Source organism: Hippocampus bargibanti, linkage group LG09 (genome assembly GCF_051943395.1).
Source record: "Hippocampus bargibanti isolate YZ-2025 linkage group LG09, ASM5194339v1, whole genome shotgun sequence".
NCBI classification, from domain to species: Eukaryota; Metazoa; Chordata; class Actinopteri; order Syngnathiformes; family Syngnathidae; genus Hippocampus; species Hippocampus bargibanti.
Window position 1 is genome coordinate 2,793,040 of NC_142742.1, and position 19,316 is coordinate 2,812,355.

Consider the following 19,316-nt stretch of genomic DNA (forward strand, 5'->3'; position numbering starts at 1 on the left):
CTTTATCCATAAAGTTTCTTTTGAATCAAAATGGCGGTGTGGATGCCGCTGTCATCCAAGATGTCACCCCCAACCTCTCTGAGCTGCACTTTACTCCGAAAATGGCAGCGTTCTTCTATGCCAGGACTCAAAAGCGTAATGTCGTGTCGCAGACGAGGTGAGACTGTTTATTGGTTGAGTTTGTTCGATTTTTGGGGTGGGGGGGAGGAGGACTGTGCGCTTTGTTATTTTGAAAAATGACTGCCCATTGAAAAAAAAAGATCGAACTAGAGCTATATGACACCTAATTATCGTCAAAATAAGTTTACTTCACTTTCCGCGTTCAGATGTCACTCCTTTAATTTAACACGGACACGCCGATCCGAATTCCAAATTCGTACGACGCTCAAGTTTGGAACATTGGTCTGAAATGACGAGCAGAAATGTGAATTTCTATTCGACGTACAATATGTACTGTATATGACATTTTTTTTCCCTTAGTTAAATCGGTTCCCATGAAACAGATTTCCATGATTAAAACGATTTTAAAAAGATTTCAGTTCAGTTTCGTTTCCGTGACAAATAGAAATAAAGTTGTCACATTTTAAAAGCAGTGAAAATGCACCAAATTCATTTCTTCAAATGAATTCTTTGTCCTTTAACAAACCTGTTTTGTAGCTTCCAGTTCTACCCAAACTTGGCAAAGTGTCTGATCTCGCCACGTTGTTGTTTCTCTCCGAGGAGACTACGCAGCGGAAGCCCAGCGTGAGGCACCGACGGACCCCAGCGGGGGTTTCAGCGGCCCCTTGGATCACTACAGCGGGCTCGTCCGGGATGGGGTCCTGCGGGAAGACCAACACCAAAGAGCCGTGATGGGCAAACTGGACCAGCTGCACAAAACACTTCGCGGTTACAGGAACACCACCACGTCCGTCTTCCAAAAAGTATACTCGGATTAATATTTGGGGACCGTTTCGCTTTGGTTTTGTTTTTATTTTGCGGGGGGTGCTGATACAGCGCTGGTCAGACCTCTTGAAATATTTTTCCCTTCCACTTGGGGGCAGCATTTGCTTTTTGTCCATGTTAGCACTCTGTTACAGCTTCAGCTGTTGTTAAAGCGTTATATAAATCAATATGTATTGTATTTTGTGCATCCGCCCCCATTTCAAGCTCAGATAGCTCCAGATCAGTATAACTTAGGAATTAACTTTTTTTTAATGAAAGATAAGAACCTAAGGTTTTTAACGCTGTATTGAATGTTTATGTCATCCTAAAACTCAATATTTTGCGTGTCCTGGAATTTGAGTGTGAAGATCAAAGGGGGGGGGGGGGGCAAAAACGACTCGAGGACAACCGGGACTGAAATACAGGTAACGGATATCCGACTTACGACCGAGCTCCGTTCCGACCAAACGGTCGTAAGTCAAAATTCATTCAAAATGGCCGACGTGACGTTGACACGACAGACGATGTCAATCTGTTGTTTTTAAGCAACATTTTCTATTGCATACTATTATATACCAAACTGTATTTATACATTTTAGAAATAATAAAAAATTATAACCTTTAGTGTCATTTTTATCATTTTATATTATATATTATCAATTTTTATGACTGTATAGCTACCCATAATGTATACAAAACTGTTTCCTGTAAAGTACATTTATAAATGTTACACTTACGTTATAGTGTTGTTTTATAGAAGCAACTTACGAACAAATTCACCTTACGAACGACCGTTCGGAACGTATCTCGTTCGTAAGTTGGGGAGCCCCTGTATTATTATTACAGACATTCCCCTACTTACAAAAACGGTACATTCCGACATTTTTGTTGTTATTTATTTATATACATTTATACATTTTATTTCAAGCGCCTTTCAAAACACCCAAGGACACTTTACAATAAAAACAATAAAACAAAGCACATAACAATAAAACCATAAGTAAAATGATACATAATAAAATAGCAGATAGAACTAGACATTGAAAGCAGTACAAACCTAAGAAAGGTTACTTATACAAGCCTTAAACATACTTATTTAACCTTAAACATACTTATATAAGGCTTGAACATAAATTCCATACAAAATATAGCACGGAAGCAACTTACGAACGAATTCATCTTACGAACGACCGTTCGGAACGCATCTCGTTCGTAAGTTGGGGAGCACCTGTATTATTATTATTATTATCTATTATTATCTATTATTACAGACATTCCCCTACTTATGAACATTTGACTTACGAACAACGGTACATTCAAACATTTTTGTAGTAACACATGTACTATTCTCTCCAGTTGTACGTGTACATATCTTTAGAGCAAATATTGTATTAAATGTTTACTTTTCAGTACAAACCAAGACAGGTTACTTATACAAGCCTTAAACATACTTATTTAACCTTAAACATACTTATATAAGGCTTAAACATAAATTCCATACAAAATATAGCACGGAAGCAACTTACAAACGAATTCATCTTACGAACGACCGTTCGGAACGTATCTCGTTCGTAAGTTGGGGAGCACCTGTATTATTATTATTATTATTATTGTTATTATCTATTATTACAGACATTCCCCTACTTATGAACATTTGACTTACGAACAACGGTACATTCAAACATTTTTGTAGTAACACATGTACTATTCTCTCCAGTTGTACGTGTACATATCCTTCGAGCAAATATTGTATTAAATGTTTACTTTTCAGTACAAACCAAGACAGGTTACTTACACAAGCCTTAAACATACTTATTTAACCTTAAACATACTTATATAAGGCTTAAACATAAATTCCATACAAAATATAGCACGGAAGCAACTTACGAACGAATTCATCTTACGAACGACCGTTCGGAACGTATCTCGTTCGTAAGTTGGGGAGCACCTGTATTATTATTATTATTATTATTATTATTATTATTATTATCTATTATTACAGACATTCCCCTACTTATGAACATTTGACTTACGAACAACGGTACATTCAAACATTTTTGTAGTAACACATGTACTATTCTCTCCAGTTGTATGTGTACATATCCTTAGAGCAAATATTGTATTAAATGTTTACTTTTCAGTACAAACCAAGACAGGTTACTTACACAAGCCTTAAACATACTTATTTAACCTTAAACATACTTATATAAGGCTTAAACATAAATTCCATACAAAATATAGCACAGAAGCAACTTACAAACGAATTCATTTTACGAACGACCGTATCTCGTTGGGGAGCACCTGTATACTTTGAATCGATTTTTTCTTCGACATAATAAGAAATTACCTTTAGTACAACATCATTTTAAATCAATGCGGAAGAATTGTAGTAGTCTCATGCAGTAAACGTGTCATTTCTTGTAGTTTTTCCCCAGGCCGACGCCTCCTAAGGGTTATTACATTTACGGCGATGTGGGTAAGGGATACCTCAAAACTGTATGGCCTTTAAAAATTAAAACAAAAAATTGATACCAAAATAACATGCGATTATTATTTCCAGGCACGGGTAAAACTATGGTCATGGACATGTTTTACTCACACGTCGAGACGGAAAAGAAAAAGAGGGTCCATTTCCACGGATTCATGTTGGACGTCCACAAACGTGAGTGATATTGTGATGTCTAATAATGTACACCAAAAAAAAATTGAAATCAATAAAATTCTGTCAATCTGGAGATAGTGGTACTAGGACCACTGTCATTTTCTTGTCATATCTCACAAGGATTCTCATATACAATATTTTCCGCACACGATTGTAGCATAAATTCTACGCACTTTATATGGAAAGCGTTTAAAAATTTGCCATTCATTTAAAGTGCGGCTTATAAAGCAGAAAATATGGTAATTGCTGTATTGCACAGGTGTCAAAGTCAAGGCCCGGGGGCCAAATCCGGCCCGCCACATCTTTTTTTTTCGGCCCGTGAAAGCAAATCAAACTTGTAAAACTCCATGATGCTTGCTAAAATATGAACCAAAATTTCATATTTTTGGATGTAAACCACAATATCAGTCATTATTCTTGACTTCAGATTTGAAAACTAGTTATTCATTAATTTGTTGTGTGCTCTATATGTAATACGTGGACGGGGTTAAATATTCTAATGGGTTCCCTAAATTCATAACGGCCCTCAACAATTTGGGCCGCGGCAAAAAATGACTGACATTTAAAAAAAAATAATCCTCAAAGCATCAATCAAGCATTGATGCCATATTTAACTCATTCACCGCCAGACGATGTGCAAAAAAATGTGTCCACTCCAATGCCAGGGTTTTTGTCATCGTCACTCATATTACGGAACTCACAGAATATTGAGTTTTAGGACTACATAAAGATTCAATGCAGTGTAGGAAACCTTGCACTCTCTTCTTTCATCAGAAAAAAACATTATATTCTAAATTATATGGGTTTGGAGTTATAATAATAATAATAATAATAATAATACATTTAATTTCTAAGAGCCTTTAAAAACACTCAAGGTCACTTTACAGTCACAGGATAAGTTTTTCTGTGGGAGAGCAGCGGCAGCCACACGCGCTAGCCTTCACTCAACCCGGAAGTAGCTCAAATAGATAGAAACCTAGCTAATATAGAGCTAATAGCTAGCCAGCTAGATAGCTAGTCAGATACATAGCTAATAGACATCTAAAATATAGCCAGCAAATAGATAATAATAGATAAGATAGATAATGGATAGCTAGATACCCAGCCAGATATATAGATAATAGCCAGCTAGCTAGCCAATATATAGCCAGCTGGATAGACAGATTGACAGCTAACTCTGTATCTTACACAGTGGAATGCAAGCTAATAAATAATAATAATAATAATAATAATAATAATAATAATAACAATAATGATACATTGAATAGTTATATGAACTTGTAATGGGGGCGGCTGTCCAAAATACAACACAATACATACATATTGATTTATATAGCGCTTTAACACAACTGAAGCTAGAACAAAGCGCTAACATGGAAAAAAGGGAAATACTGCCTCCTTGTGGAAAGGGAGAAAAAAAAACATTGCCAGAGGCAAAGGCCAGCGCTTTATCGGCACCCCTTGGCTAAGAAAAAATAAATTTGGGAATGGCAGTGAATGAGTTAACTACCCGAGATGGTTTTTCTAGCATCGTCGTAGCATTTGTGGGTTAATCGCTACGTCGCATGCGCCTCTGCAGGGATCCATCGGCTGAAACAAAGTCTACCGAAAAGAAAAGCGGGCAAAATGGCCAAATCTTATGACCCCATCGCACCCGTCGCCGAGGAGATCAGCGAGGAAGCTTGTTTGCTGTGCTTTGACGAGTTTCAGGTAGCGATTGGATTTTGTCCATGATGACTTGTTATCAATGAGGCCTCACCATGTTTTGCGGTTTCGTTTTCAGGTGACGGATATCGCCGACGCCATGATTCTCAAGCAGCTTTTCGAAAATCTGTTTCTCCGCGGCGTGGTCGTCGTGGCGACGTCCAATCGCATCCCTGAAGGTGAGAGAATAGACGACGACGTTAGCGAGCGATATGATTCAAGAGTTGGATTTTTGCAAATGGACGAATACGATTGGTCGTCGTGGGTTTGACCCACGACCCAACAACAAGGCGGGTTGGATTGAATGGCTGAAATTATAAAATTATTTCAACATGATTTATATTAGCTATCTCATAATGACTTTAACAAACATAATAAACACAAAAATGCCAATTTATATATATACAGTATATGATTTAAACTAAATTTTTCCCCACTGTTTTTTCCAGACTTGTATAAAAATGGACTGCAGAGGGTCAACTTTGTGCCTTTTATTGCCGTGTTGCAGGTAAGACGCCATCTTTTTTTCTTTTTGTTGTTGTTTTAGCCCAAACGGCAACAAAATTACAACTTGCCAGCGCTAAGCTTCACTAAATATTGCGCAGAAATATTGCCAAACTCTTCTGCTGGATTCAGGGATCGACTACCGCAAGAGGAACAGAACCTCTGCGGGGAAACTCTACTTCCTGTATGTATTCCCCCAGCCCCCATCCCACAAATTATTATCATTTATGAATTATTCCTACCCAAAATGGTTGTTTTGTTCCCATCAGTTCCAGCGAGCCCGATGCAGAAGAGACGCTTGACAAGTTTTTTGACGAGCTGGCTTTCAAGCAGAATGACAGTAAGCATATTAACGCCGTTTAGATGTGCAGTGATACCTCGGCTTACGAACGCCTTGGCTAACGAACTCACGAGAATTTAACCTTGGCATACAAACTATTTTTCGGGATACACACGGAGCGCAACAATGAGTGATGTGTCGTTCACGAACGAGACCGTTCTCCTAACAAGGAAATGGCAGCCGACTATTTTTTGCCCTCTATTCCCTGCCCTCAGTCTTTGGTTAAAACCGCACGTGATTGGTCAAGAACGCAGAAGTGAGGGGTCGGGGGTTACGGAAACACAAAGCTGCAAATAAAATAGATAGGCAGACGATAGAGAGAGAGAGAAAATGGCTAGAAAACAGTGATATTTGGACTCGTTTCAACTTTGATAGTTCAAAGGCAGAGTGTAGACTGCAAGGTTAAAATATCCCATCAACGAGGGTCTACAAATAACCCGCACAAGCCATTTGTATGCTTGATGCAAAAAGCTATCAAGCCAGATAAACAGAACACAATTGATGAGGAACAAGGCAAAATTATTGCAGAGAAAGCACGGCAACTTCACTCGGATATCGTCAAGAGGCAACTTGGAAGTTCGTCATCCATTGATGATTTCAAGGCTAGCCACTCGAGAACTTTAAGCGTCGTACAGGGATTCATAGTGTCATTCGTCATGGGGAGGCAGCCATTTCTGACGATAAAGCTGCCAAAGCTGACAAGGAATCATTCCTCAAGATAATAATAATAATAATACATTTAATTTCTAAGCGCCTTTTAAAACTCTCAAGGTCACTTTACAGTCACAGGATTCAGTTTTTTCTGTGGGTGAGCAGCGGCAACCACACGCATCAGCGTTTACTCAACCCGGAATAACTCAAATACATAGAAGGCTAGCTAGCTAGTTAATAGGTATCTAATAGTTAGCCATCTAGTTAGCCAGATAGCTAATAGCGAGCTAATTAAGTTAGCTAGCCAGCTGGATAGCTAATAGCTAATATCAAGCCATCAACGACCATCACAAAGGTAAATAAAACGACTTTATTATACAGTACAGTTTATTTCTTTAATTACAATATCATCACACATTTATTATACATAAAATAAGGTATATTTTGTGTAGTTTTAAGGCTTAGAAAATTAGAAAGTAGAAAATTATGTATGTGGACCTAGGAACGGATTATTCTAATTTTAATGGTTTCCTATGGGGAATTAATGCTTGGGAAACACACTTTTTGCCTTACACACTGTCTGGGAACCAATTAAGTTCGAAAGCTAGCTACATAGAAGGCTAGCTAGTTAATAGGTATCTAATAGTTAGCCAGCTAGCTAATAGCTAGCTAATTAAGTTAGATAGCCAGCTAGATAGCTAATAGCTAATATCAAGCCATCAACGACCATCACAAAGGTAAATAAAATGACTTTATTATACAGTACAGTTTATTTCTTTAATTACAATATCATCACACATTTATTATACATAAAATAAGGTATATTTTGTGTAGTTTTAAGGCTTAGAAAATTAGAAAGTAGAAAATTATGTATGTGGACCTAGGAACGGATTATTCTAATTTTAATGGTTTCCTATGGGAAATTAATGCTTGGGTTTCACACTTTTTGCCTTACACACTGTCTGGGAACCAATTAAGTTCGAAAGCTAGCTACATAGAAGGCTAGCTAGCTAGTTAATAGGTATCTAATAGTTAGCCAGCTAGCTAATAGATAGCTAATTAAGTTAGATAGCCAGCTAGATAGCTAATAGCTAATATCAAGCCATCAACGACCATCACAAAGGTAAATAAAACGACTTTATTATACAGTACAGTTTATTTCTTTAATTACAATATCATCACACATTTATTATACATAAAATAAGGTATATTTTGTGTAGTTTTAAGGCTTAGAAAATTAGAAAGTAGAAAATTATGTATGTGGTCCTAGGAACGGATTATTCTAATTTTAATGGTTTCCTATGGGAAATTAATGCTTGGGTTTCACACTTTTTGCCTTACACACTGTCTGGAAACCAATTAAGTTCGAAAGCCAAGATATCACTGTACATATTTTTTTTTTTCGTGTAAGAATCTTTAATTTTTTTAATCGTACAACAAAAAATGGCTTCATGTCGTCCCACAGTCACGCGACCGAGAGTGCTGAACGTGCACAACAGAAAAGTTCGTCTTAGCAAAGCATGCGGGACCATTCTGGACTGCACGTTTGAGGAGTTATGCGACAGGGTACAGCTGTCAATCCATCGATGCACTTCAAGTGGATCGCGGATGATCATATTTTCATCATAAATTGAGCAAATCCGAAAGGTTGTTGATGTTATTGTTTTTTTTTTTTTAAGCCACTAGGGGCCAGCGACTACTTGGAGATCTCACGTCTGTTTGATACGGTTTTCATTCGACGCATTCCGCTGTTGACGCTCAACAAAAAAACGCAAGCGCGCCGACTCATCACGTTGGTGGACGCGCTCTACGACCACAAGGTTGGATTTTTAATCAAGCAATTTTACGTTGCCAAATTACGCTCGTCGAGTACTGCGGGGATTACTTCATGTGGCGCATGCAGCGGGCACATTGCCAAATTGAAATTTGTTCAGCTGCACCATCACCCAGTCATCAAGTATGCACCGCCTAAATTTTAGCTTTGTTTGACGACTGTTTCTGTCATTGCTCGGAAATGGCTCTGGATCTTAGCCCAGCGTAGCTGCCAGGTCATGGGTGAGAAAAAACGGGTATGTAAATTGACCTATTGTTTAGCTCACGGACAGATTTGCAGAAATAATCTAATAAAAAAAAAAAAGACTCATTCACTTCCAGATAATATGCAAAAATGTGGCCACTCCAGTGCCAGGGTTTTTGTCATTTTTATCTCAAATTTCGGGAACCACGGAATATGGAGTTTTGGATTGGATTACCATGTGTTAGTCTTGCAGTATAATAATAATAATAATAATAATAATACATTTCATTTATAAGTGGCTTTCAAAACTCACTTTACAGTCACAGGATACGTTTTTTTTCTGTGGGTGAGCAGCGGCAGCCACACGCGCCAGTGTTCACTCAACCCGGAATAACTCAAATCATAGATAGAGAGCTAGCTACGTAGCTGATAGTTAAAAGGGTAAAAATACAAAAGGGCATTTATAAACAATTCAGCGTAAGAAACCGTAGACTCTCTTCTTTCATCGGAAAAAAAAAAGAGTTAATTCCTAAGTTATATGGGTCTGGAGTTGTCTGAGCTTGAAATGGGGGTGGCTGTACAAAATACATAGAGTACATACATAATGATTTATATAGTGCTTTAAAAACAAATAAAGCGCTAACATGGACAAAAGACAAATGCTGCCCCCTCATGGAAGGGAAAAAAAACGTTGCCAGAGGTCTGACCAGCGCTTTATCGGCACCACCCCCGGCCAAAAAAAAAACAAACAAACAAATTTGGAAATGGCGCTCCACATGATGCTTTTCAATTCCCGAATTTATTGAAAAGAAATATTAAAAACTGAATCTTACCCGTGTGCCGTTTCAGGTGCGCGTGGTGATCCTGGCCGATCATCCGCTGGAGGAGGTTTTCGTTCTTGAGGGCGACCACAGTCACGACGAGAGCCACATCCTGATGGACGACCTGGGACTTAAAAGAGTAAGAGATGCTTTGTTTTTGAATCGTTTCACATCGCAAAAAGGATTTGAAACTAGAATCGATCGCCGATGATTTTCACACACACACACATTTCATTTATAAGCGCCTTTCAAAACTCTCAAGGTCACTTTACAGTCACTGGTTAAGTTTTTCTGTGGGGGTGAGCAGCGGCAGCCACATGCACCAGCGTTCACTCAACCCGGAAGTAACTCAAATAGATAGAAAGCGACCTAGCTAGCGAATAGATAGCTAATAAATAGCTAGCTCGATAGCTAGCCAGCTCAATAGCCAATAGATAGCCAGCAATAATAAGAATAAATTTCATTTAGAAGCGCCTTTCAAAACTCTCAAGGTCACTTTATAGTCACAGGATACGTTTTTTTTTCGTGGGTGAGCAGCTGGATATATTAGCCAATAGTTAGCCAGCTAGATAGCTAGCCAGATAGTAAACAGATAGCTAATTGATGGCTAGCTAGAAAGTTAATGATGGATACCATAAGCTCACTAGGTGAGCATAACCATTTTTTATGTGTGTACCTCGGTTTACGAACCCCTTGGCTTACAAACTTTTCGGTTGAGGAACGTTACATTTATGAACATTTTACCTTGGCATACAAACTTTTTTCGTACACGGAGCTGCCTCAATGAGTGATGTGTCGTTCGCGAATGAGCCAGTCCTAACAACAAAATGGCAGCCGACTGTTTTTGTCCTCTATTCCCCGCCCCCAGTTTTCGGTTAAAGCCACGTGATTGGTCAAGAACGCAGCAGTGAATGAATGAAAAATGTTATCCAAATATAATATATAAAAAATATACATGATTTTATGCATCTACAGGAAGAGGCGAGCAATCTTTCTATCTTCAGTGGCGAAGAAGAGATGTTCGCCTTTCAGAGGACCGTCTCCAGACTCACTGAGATGCAGAGTGAAGATTATTGGCTGGAAGGAGATCGCAGTGTCAAATCCAAAGCCTAATTTTTACATCCATATTTTGCCTTTTTTTAATATCTTGGAGGGTGTGGGTTATTTTTGTTTATTCCAAACATCTTTAGGGGCGTTGAGATAAACAAAAGTAGAAAAAAACATTACCAAATATTTGGAGGAATCAGCTTTTTTAGGAAGCGTTTTAGGGCCACATTCTCATTGCAAAGGTGTACTTTTGACCGAAAAAATATCACTTTCATGAAAATATACCATTTGATACATGTCAAAGTCCAATTATATTTCCAAAATATGGCATTCCTGACATATCAGAAAATTAAAAACATTCCAAACAATCAATTGTAAAATAATAATAATAATCCATTTCATTTCTAAGCACCTTTCAAAACTCTCAAGGTCACTTTACAGTCACAGGATCAACCCAGAAGTAACTCAACTAGATAGAAAGCAAGCTAGCTAGCTAACAGAATGCTAGATAGCTAGCTAACTAGATAGCTAATGTTACCTGACTCAAATAGCTAGCTAGCTATATTGCTAATAGCTAGCTATATTGCTCATAGCTCGCTGTATTGCTCATAGCTAGCTAGATAGCTAATAGATAAAATAATCATTGTCATCCAAACTTTTTCATTCGTATGACTTGAATTTCAAATATGACATTTTATCTACAGTATACGACATTGGTGTACTTATTACGGCTCTAATTTTGAAAAAATATGAATTTTATCTCAAAATAAAACATTCTTACACCATTACAGCTTTGATATTAGAAATAAATGTCATATCCTGAAATATGAATTTTTAAAAGAAATTGACAATTTTAATCACAATACTCCCCATTTATTCTAATAAATAAATAATAATAATAGGAATAAAGTAATAACTTTATTCCTGCAAATGTATGAATATTTTTTTATTTAAATCATTCAAACGTCCAACTTTATTCTCACGAGATTATGACTTTAAAATATGCACACATATTTTTTGACAGTGTGGCCCTAATACCCCTTTAGAGTTTTTAAGTGGAAGCGGGAACGAAACACTACTTAATCCAACTGATGAAGATGGGAACAAAGTGAAAGGAAATGTATAGAAATTATTTATTGTTATCTTTCTGCACTTTAAAACGTGTTTTTAAACATGATGCTACGATCGCTGCGGTCCAACGATGTAAAGAAAATATCATGGGGAACGATTGAAAGTTTTCATGTGACAATAAATGCTAAATTATGATACGTTTTTGGCATGTGTAAAATGTCATTCATATTTGGTATTCACTTGTATAAGTGATACCGTTGTTACTAATATTTTACCTAACAAAATACTTAAAATACGGTTTCAGTGCAAGAAACAAATCGAAGATGCTAATGGCTAGTTTTTAAGAATGTACACTGTACATGCTAACTAGCACGTACTGTACAACGTACAGCATGTGCTAGTTAGCGACCAGGCTAAGCTTGCTTTCCGAATAGCTTGACAATTTTACGATTTGTAACCATTATGGTGAATATTTTAGGAAACACAACACCTTAAACGCTTAAATAATCGGCAGCGCTGAGCGGGTTGGATTCACGATAATGTGGTAGTCATAAATACAACGTTACCAATAATAGACGTGTGTCAGATTCAAATCGCACACGACGCATTCTGAATTGGATTTCGTGATTAAGTCTTCCTCGGTTTTCCACGAGAATTATGCCTTCTAATGTCGTTTTAAATGTCAGGTGGGGAAAATATATTTTCCAGTATTTGAAAATATATATACGTATATATTTACCACAGTGATTCTCAAAAGTAGTACTTGCGCCACAAGTAGGATGTTGTCGCCCTCTAGCGGTACGTTGAGAAAATTCACTGATTAAAATCGCTTTAATGAAAAAAATCTTTACCTACATTCGCTTATAATCAACGTTTTGCGTCGAAATTTTGATTTAGGTGCATTTTTAAAACTTTGGTTCGATACACTTTAATTTAATAATGATTTTAATACCGTGTATATTTAAGAAGAGAATGTGTGACATTAGCTTGCGATCACAATAAATATAACTGTTAGGCGAAAAAAATGTCCTTAATAAAAAGAACAAATGTTTTTTTTCTCACAAATTTTGCACGATATGGAACATGCTGAGCATCCCCATGGGGGGGGGGGGGGCGTGAGGTGACGTCACTACTCCATACTGTCGCTTTAATTTGTAGCAGCGCAGAGGAGGAAGAGGAGGAGGTCGAGGAAGAAGAGGAGGTGCAGCAGCAGGATTGTTTCGTTGAATGAACGTTTCGCGGGCGCAAATATCACCGCGGGTTTGAAGGGCAGATGAGCTCGAAGCATTTCTGCAGGAAGAAGGAGAAGGTGCAACGATGAAGATGCCCAAGAAAGAAATCGTGGGAGGAAACGGTCAAGATGGCAGCGTAGTGACGTGTTAAATGCTTCTGGGTGCTCGCGGGGGAAAGCAGAGTCGAAATCACCACCCAGGTTTCCACTCCTGGGTTCACGAGGAAAAGCCATCGCGATGCCTGCTTAGCATGCATTCCAGTAAATAGACTGCACCCCTCGCCCCAACCCCTCCACCACCACCGCCGCACACATTGATGGAATGCGACCCGAGTGACTTCCCGATCCAATCATCGCCCGCCGCGACATGGCCGAAGCCAGCGAGCCGAACGTGGAAATCGACCCGGACTTTGAGCCCCAGAAGCGACCGCGCTCTTGCACTTGGCCGCTACCCCGTCCGGAGCTCGGGGCGGCGGGCAAAGCGGGGGCGAACGACGCTGATGTCATTCCGGAGGAAGAGGATGACGACGAGGCGGGAGGAGGCGGGAGGAGGCGGCGGCGGCGGCGGCGACAGCGTTCCCCGGGAAGCCACAGGGGCCGTCGCGGCGAGCCCACTCACTTCCTCCGGCCTCCACGTCCCCACTCAGCGCCGCTCCGAAGACCCCGCGGACGGCTCGTACTCGTCCGCTCGGCCGGCGACGGCGGCGGCCGCCACAGCCTCGCAACAGCTGCGGAAGTCGTCGGCTCGGCGGAACGCTTGGGGCAACTATTCGTACGCGGACCTCATCACGCAGGCCATCGAGTCGTCGCCGGAGAAGAGACTCACCTTGTCGCAGATCTACGAGTGGATGGTCCGCTCGGTGCCCTACTTCAAGGACAAGGGGGACAGCAACAGCTCGGCCGGATGGAAGGTGAGCGAGAGCCGGACGTCGTTCCTGCGCACACCTGCCACTAATGAATGGGCGTTTTTATGTTTGCAAATTGAATACTAAATGTGCTTCTGACATTTTTTTCATCCAAATTTTACATTCAATAGCTAGATATGTGAACAAAAAAGATTTCCGATTTTTTTTTTTTTGGGGGGGGGGGGGGGGGATTTATTAAAAATAAAAAAATCGTCGTACAGGGATTCATAGTGTCTGTCATTGGTCATGGTGAGGCAGCCAGTTCTGACGATAAAGCTGCCAAAACTTACAAGGAATCATTCTACCATCTTAATTTTTCCTAAATTTTACAATTCGTGAAAGAAAATGAATCAGATGTGTTTTTTTCAATTTATTGGTGTTTTTGTTTGCAAATCATTTAATAAATTGAATACGAAATGTGATGATGACATTGTTTTTTTTTTCATTAAATGTTACATACAATAGCCAAAGCTGATATTGGGACCAAAAAAAAGGTAAAACAATTGTAATGTGGACTCGTCTTATTTTTTTCTTACATTTAACAATTCACAAAAAATGTTCCAGGTTTGATTTTTTTTGTGTGTGTGTGTGTGGGGGGGGGGGGTCAATTTATTAAAAATAAAAAATCGTAATGTAGTCTCATCTTAATTCTCCCCACATGCTACAATTCACAAAAAAATGAAATGAAACATACATCAAAATGTTTTTCAATTAATTGCCGTTTTTATGTTTGCTTAACAAATCAAATACTAAATGTGCTGATGAAATTGTTTTTTTCATCAAAAGTTTTACATACAAAGCTGATATGGGGACAAAAAAGGTTTCAGATTTATTTTATTTGGGGTGGGGCAATTTATTGAAAATAAGAAATCATAATATGGACTCATGTTAATATTTTCCCACATTTTACAATTCATGAACAAAAGGATCATATGTCAAAATATTTTTTTTTTATTAAAAAAACAAACTTAAACATTAATTCATTCACTGGTTAGACCTCTAGTAATGTTTTTCCCTTCCACAAGGGGGCAGCATTTGCCTTTTGGACACATGCCCTCTTTTCAAGATCATATCAGTCAAACCTCATACAATTTAGGAATTCATTCTTTTTTTCTGATGAAAGAAGAGAGTCTAAGGTTTCTAACGCTGTATTTGAATGTTTATATAGTCCTAAAACTCAATATTCTGTGGGTCCTACAATTTGAGTACTGGAGTGTACACATTTTTTTGCACATGGTCTGGCAGTGAATGAGTTAATTATATAATGATAGTTTGTTTATTGATTTACTTTGACTGGCTAATAATTACAGGTAACATCCGACTTACGACCTTGTTCCGTTCTGAAAAAACGGTCATAAGTCAAATGGTCGGAAGTCAAAATTCCTTCAAAATGTCTGACGCGAGGTTTATATGACAGGACGGTATCTGCACTGTATAACTACTGTATTGAGTGTAGTCACGCAGTAGATTGCTGTGCGAGTGTGTGACCTGCTGGCTGGCCAAAATTGTAGCACGCGTTGCCGGCTGCTTGCGTGTTGCGGTTGTCAGGCGTAGAAAAAAAACTAAAAAAAAAGGGGTCTGGCGGTCGTGGTCGTAAGTATGAGTGGTCGTAACTCGCGGCGTTTGTAACTCGGATGTTACCTATAATTTCAAGCTCCGAGTTCTGAACTTTACTCAGTTTGCTCGACTTTACGATAAACAACACAAGGACAATTTAAAAAAAAAATGAGTACAAATAAATCCGATGCAAAATTAATGAGTGAGACTATTTATTTTCTGGGATCGATTTGTAATGTAGACAAACTGTAGTCAATTAAATAACATGGCCAATGTTATCACGGAACAGACAGCGTCTCGTTTCTCGTTTGATGTTAAGGATTAAAGTCCAGCCCGGACAACCAATTCATCTGTCATGGAATCAAGTCAGACGAGAAAGCTTTGAAGGATTTAGTCTGTGTGTGTGTGTGTGTCAGGAAATAGGTTTGTAATCCTGTAGTTTGCATGTGGTTTAATTCCCGGGAATTTTTCCCTCAAAGGCATGCTAGGTTATTTGATGAAAAGGTTTCTTCAGCCGTCATCTGTACTTCTTTGAAGGTGTCGGATGTTTCGCTCGTCAATCCGAAAAGCTTCGTCAGCGAACCAACCGATGGATGAGGAGCGAAAAAGTCAGACACTTTGAAAGAATTACAGATGACGGCTGAAGAAACCTTTTCCTCGATGGACCACTCCTGTATGACTGAGAGGTTACACAGACCATGGCATGTTATTATTACGTCTGTGTTAGCTCTCAGTCGTACAGGAGTGGTCCATCGATGAGAAGGTTTCGTTATTAGCATTTTTTTAAATTGTATTCTTTCGCACATTCCGTAATTCTCAAAGCCCCCGTCCTTGCCGACATGTGCTACGTAAACAAAACAAAATGGCGGAGACAGAGAAGAAACAATTCCCCAAAATAGTCAGTTTTGCTAATTTAGCCATTTGGTCGCTATATTTCGGGACTATTAAAAAAAAAAAAGAGACTTTTCAGGGACAAACAAACAAAACTATCTTGGCTTGGTCAATTGAAACGGTGCCATACAAAGAAATGTGTCATTGCCCCCCACAGAATTCCATTCGGCACAACCTGTCCTTGCATAGCCGCTTCGTGAAGGTCCAGAACGAAGGAACCGGTAAGAGCTCGTGGTGGATGGTCAACCCGGACGGCGGCAAAGGCGGCAAAGCGCCGCGTCGTCGCGCCGTCTCCATGGACAACAGCAAATACATCAAAGGCGCCCGAGGTCGCGCCACCAAGAAGAAAGCTTCGCTGCAGGCGTCCCAGGACGGAAGTTCCGAGAGCTCGTCCAGCCTGTCCAAGTGGACGGGCAGCCCTACGTCTCGTAGTAGCGATGAGCTGGACGCCTGGACCGACTTCCGCTCGCGCACTAACTCCAATGCCAGCACGTTGAGCGGGCGCCTGTCGCCCATCCTGGCTAACCTGGAAGTGGACGAGGTCCCCGTGGACGATTCGCCTTTGTCCCCTATGCTGTACTCGAGCCCTAGCAGCATGTCGCCGTCGGCGGGGCCCGCCGGACTCTCCGACCTGGCGGGCACCATGAACCTCAACGACGGATTGTCCGATAACCTGATGGACGACCTGCTGGACAACATCAGCCTGACGGCGACCCAGCAACCTCCCCCCAACGAGGACGACGGCGACAAAGGCCAGGGAGGCACCGGCGCAGTCTTCACCTTTGGCAGCCCCGTCGGTAGCTACGTCGCCACACCGCTTTTCAGCCCGACGTCCATCACCGGCTTGCGCCAGTCGCCCATGCAGACCATCCAGGAGAACAAGCAAACCACGTTCTCCTGCGCCGCCCACCTGAGCCTTCAGGATCTCCTCAATCTGGACTCTGGCAACGTCCTACTCACCCAGTCCGACCCGCTGATGTCGCAGGCCAGTACCGCCGTGGCCCTGCAGAACTCGCGCCGCAACGCGCTGATTCTGCGCAAAGACCACGTCTCCTCTACCGACCACGTTGCCGCGCAGGCACAAATTTCTTCCGCCCCCTGCGGGAATGGCCTCAAGTCTCCCGGCAAAAGCCACGGAATCAAATCAGACGAAAACCAAGACCGTTTCCCCTCCGCCGCCGACCTGGACCTGGAGGTGTTCAACGGCGGTCTGGAGTGCGACGTGGACTCTATCATCCGTAACGAACTGATGGAGGCCGACTGCCTTGACCTCAGTTTCGATGTTTCGCGCAACGCTAACGTGAATCCGGCGGGGTTCAAGCAGACGTCGCCGCAGAGTTGGGTCCAGAGCTGAGGGACTATGGAACGCACTGTCAAAGTGATTCCAGTGACAGAAAAAAAGGGTGTTGAAAGTGTATTTATATCTTCTCATGTTTCCGTGCGATATAATTTGACGTGTGACGATAAAGAAACGAGGAAAGAGATCACACGCTCTACTTTTGCGTGACTGGGTCTATCTTCAGTGAGGTTGCGGTGTCAACGTGGGATGGAGGAGCAATTGAATCCATCCTGCACATTTTTAAACACGGGCCATTGAAGGGAGGAAGGTGGTTTAAAGGTGATTAGCTAGCTAAGCTAGCTTTTTAAAAACTACAGTAAAGTCTTGTTATATCGATATCGGTTATATCGATAGTACTGCTTATTACGATACTATTTCTATGAACGCAAGGAGAAAATTTACATGCCGCACGATCGGATATATCGATAGTCCCGGTTATATCGATATTTTTTCCGACTCCCGACAATATCGATATAACGAGACTTTACTGTATTTGATTGTATTTATTTTTTTTTCGTAGCTGACTGACTCATGTCTAAGGTCGAAATGAACAAGTGAAATATGTTAACTTTAGCTCCCTAGACTCATTTCTTACTTCCTTTTGTGTTGAAAGCAATTATCGCTGATGATGCTAAATGCTAGCCACGCAACTAATGGTAATTGCTAGGGTGATGTGAAAGCTAGCAAGGAGGAGTTAAAGGTATTTTTTTTAGATTCTGAGTGGGATCATATAGGCAACAGGGGGGAAAACAGATTAACAAATTCACTTCGTATACATTTTTTTTTTACGTCAAAAATCACAAATCCCAGACCAAGATGCTAGCCACTTAGCCAATTCTCTCAGTGTCCCCCTTCACCCCCCATGAGTACGGTACCGATGTCAAACTGGAGCTTGAAGTCATCCCGTGACTGTTCTAGCTTCTAACGTAGCATCAGAAGCTAAATGGCAGGAAGCCGTTTTGCCAGGAGGTGCTAATCGATATTTAAGCTAGCAGTTTTAATAGCTTTTTTTTTCAAAGCTAGCTGCCCTCCATGTAACGTATGAATGTGAAATAAAGGCGGGTGAAGTAAAATTTTGCTGGTTCTACCACTAGCGTCAATGATGTGCCAATTTGCTGTGAACGCTTGAACCAAACAAGACCTAAGCTAACACAATCCGTTAGCATAACGCTAGAGTCACGAGTGACAGATTATTTATCGTCACACTTCGTATGTTTGGTGTACTCTATTTGGTGTATGGGGTGTGGGGGGTAATCGATGAACCTGAGCGATTTGTCATACAGGAAACAGAATCAAAAATTGCATTCATCTCAGGGAAGATGATTTTGTTCTCTCACGTCAACATTTTTTTTTGCCAAACAAAGGCCAAGAGCCCGTTTACATGGAGAAGAGAACTAAAGGAGTATACTTGACATCAAATCTGATACACACCAAATATGAACGTATACAGATATTCCGTAACATAATGTGCTTTATTTTCTTTTCATTTTTCTTTTGGGGTGAGGTGCGTTTGAGATCATTCGTGAAATCATTGTTTAGTTTAGTTTTAGAAGGTACGTCGACGCTAGAAGCTAACCGTTGTCCACTGTAGCGAAATATCGGAAGAAGTGCGCACTGGTAGATGCAGGATTTCAACATGAAGCCACCAAAAT

At 40.3% G+C, this 19,316-nt stretch overlaps 4 protein-coding genes across 4 annotated transcripts in view; 2 read left to right on the forward strand and 2 right to left on the reverse strand.

The window, feature by feature from the left end:
* scml4 (Scm polycomb group protein like 4) overlaps window positions 1-784 on the reverse strand; it is a 38,293-nt gene extending 37,509 nt beyond the window's left edge. Inside the window, exon 1 of the mRNA XM_089004900.1 lies at window positions 647-784. The gene's annotated coding sequence lies outside the window, so the exon portion shown is untranslated. The remainder of the gene's footprint in view (window positions 1-646) is intronic.
* On the forward strand, window positions 1-11,942 carry afg1la (AFG1 like ATPase a). The gene is made up of 13 exons (XM_089004896.1): window positions 1-157; window positions 724-923; window positions 3,349-3,400; window positions 3,485-3,586; window positions 5,166-5,296; window positions 5,370-5,469; window positions 5,740-5,798; window positions 5,896-5,978; window positions 6,064-6,134; window positions 8,251-8,351; window positions 8,465-8,605; window positions 9,652-9,762; window positions 10,599-11,942. Exons 1-13 carry the CDS (start codon window positions 31-33, stop codon window positions 10,734-10,736), a joined length of 1,416 nt encoding a protein of 471 aa, XP_088861022.1. The 5' UTR covers window positions 1-30; the 3' UTR covers window positions 10,737-11,942.
* The window catches only part of zbtb24 (zinc finger and BTB domain containing 24), a 22,006-nt gene continuing 12,324 nt past the window's right edge, over window positions 9,635-19,316 (reverse strand). Inside the window, exons 10-11 of the transcript XR_016116055.1 lie at window positions 13,799-13,907; window positions 9,635-9,753 (exon numbers count right to left, since the gene is read on the reverse strand). The gene's annotated coding sequence lies outside the window, so the exon portion shown is untranslated. The remainder of the gene's footprint in view (window positions 9,754-13,798; window positions 13,908-19,316) is intronic.
* On the forward strand, window positions 13,488-17,684 carry foxo3a (forkhead box O3A). The gene is made up of 2 exons (XM_089004890.1): window positions 13,488-13,883; window positions 16,483-17,684. The coding sequence occupies exons 1-2, from the start codon at window positions 13,494-13,496 to the stop codon at window positions 17,677-17,679; spliced, it is 1,587 nt and encodes a 528-aa protein (XP_088861016.1). The 5' UTR covers window positions 13,488-13,493; the 3' UTR covers window positions 17,680-17,684.

What these genes read in the sequence shown, in the direction of transcription:
- afg1la (XM_089004896.1), top strand. Translation starts at nt 31, where the DNA reads ATGGCGGTGTGGATGCCGCTGTCATCCAAGATGTCACCCCCAACCTCT. An exon ending in AATGTCGTGTCGCAGACGAG is followed by an intron (nt 158 to 723) that starts GTGAGACTGTTT and finishes CTCTCCGAGGAG; the next exon opens with ACTACGCAGCGGAAGCCCAG. An exon ending in ACGACCTGGGACTTAAAAGA is followed by an intron (nt 9,763 to 10,598) that starts GTAAGAGATGCT and finishes ATGCATCTACAG; the next exon opens with GAAGAGGCGAGCAATCTTTC.
- foxo3a (XM_089004890.1), top strand. Translation starts at nt 13,494, where the DNA reads ATGACGACGAGGCGGGAGGAGGCGGGAGGAGGCGGCGGCGGCGGCGGC. An exon ending in ACAGCTCGGCCGGATGGAAG is followed by an intron (nt 13,884 to 16,482) that starts GTGAGCGAGAGC and finishes TGCCCCCCACAG; the next exon opens with AATTCCATTCGGCACAACCT.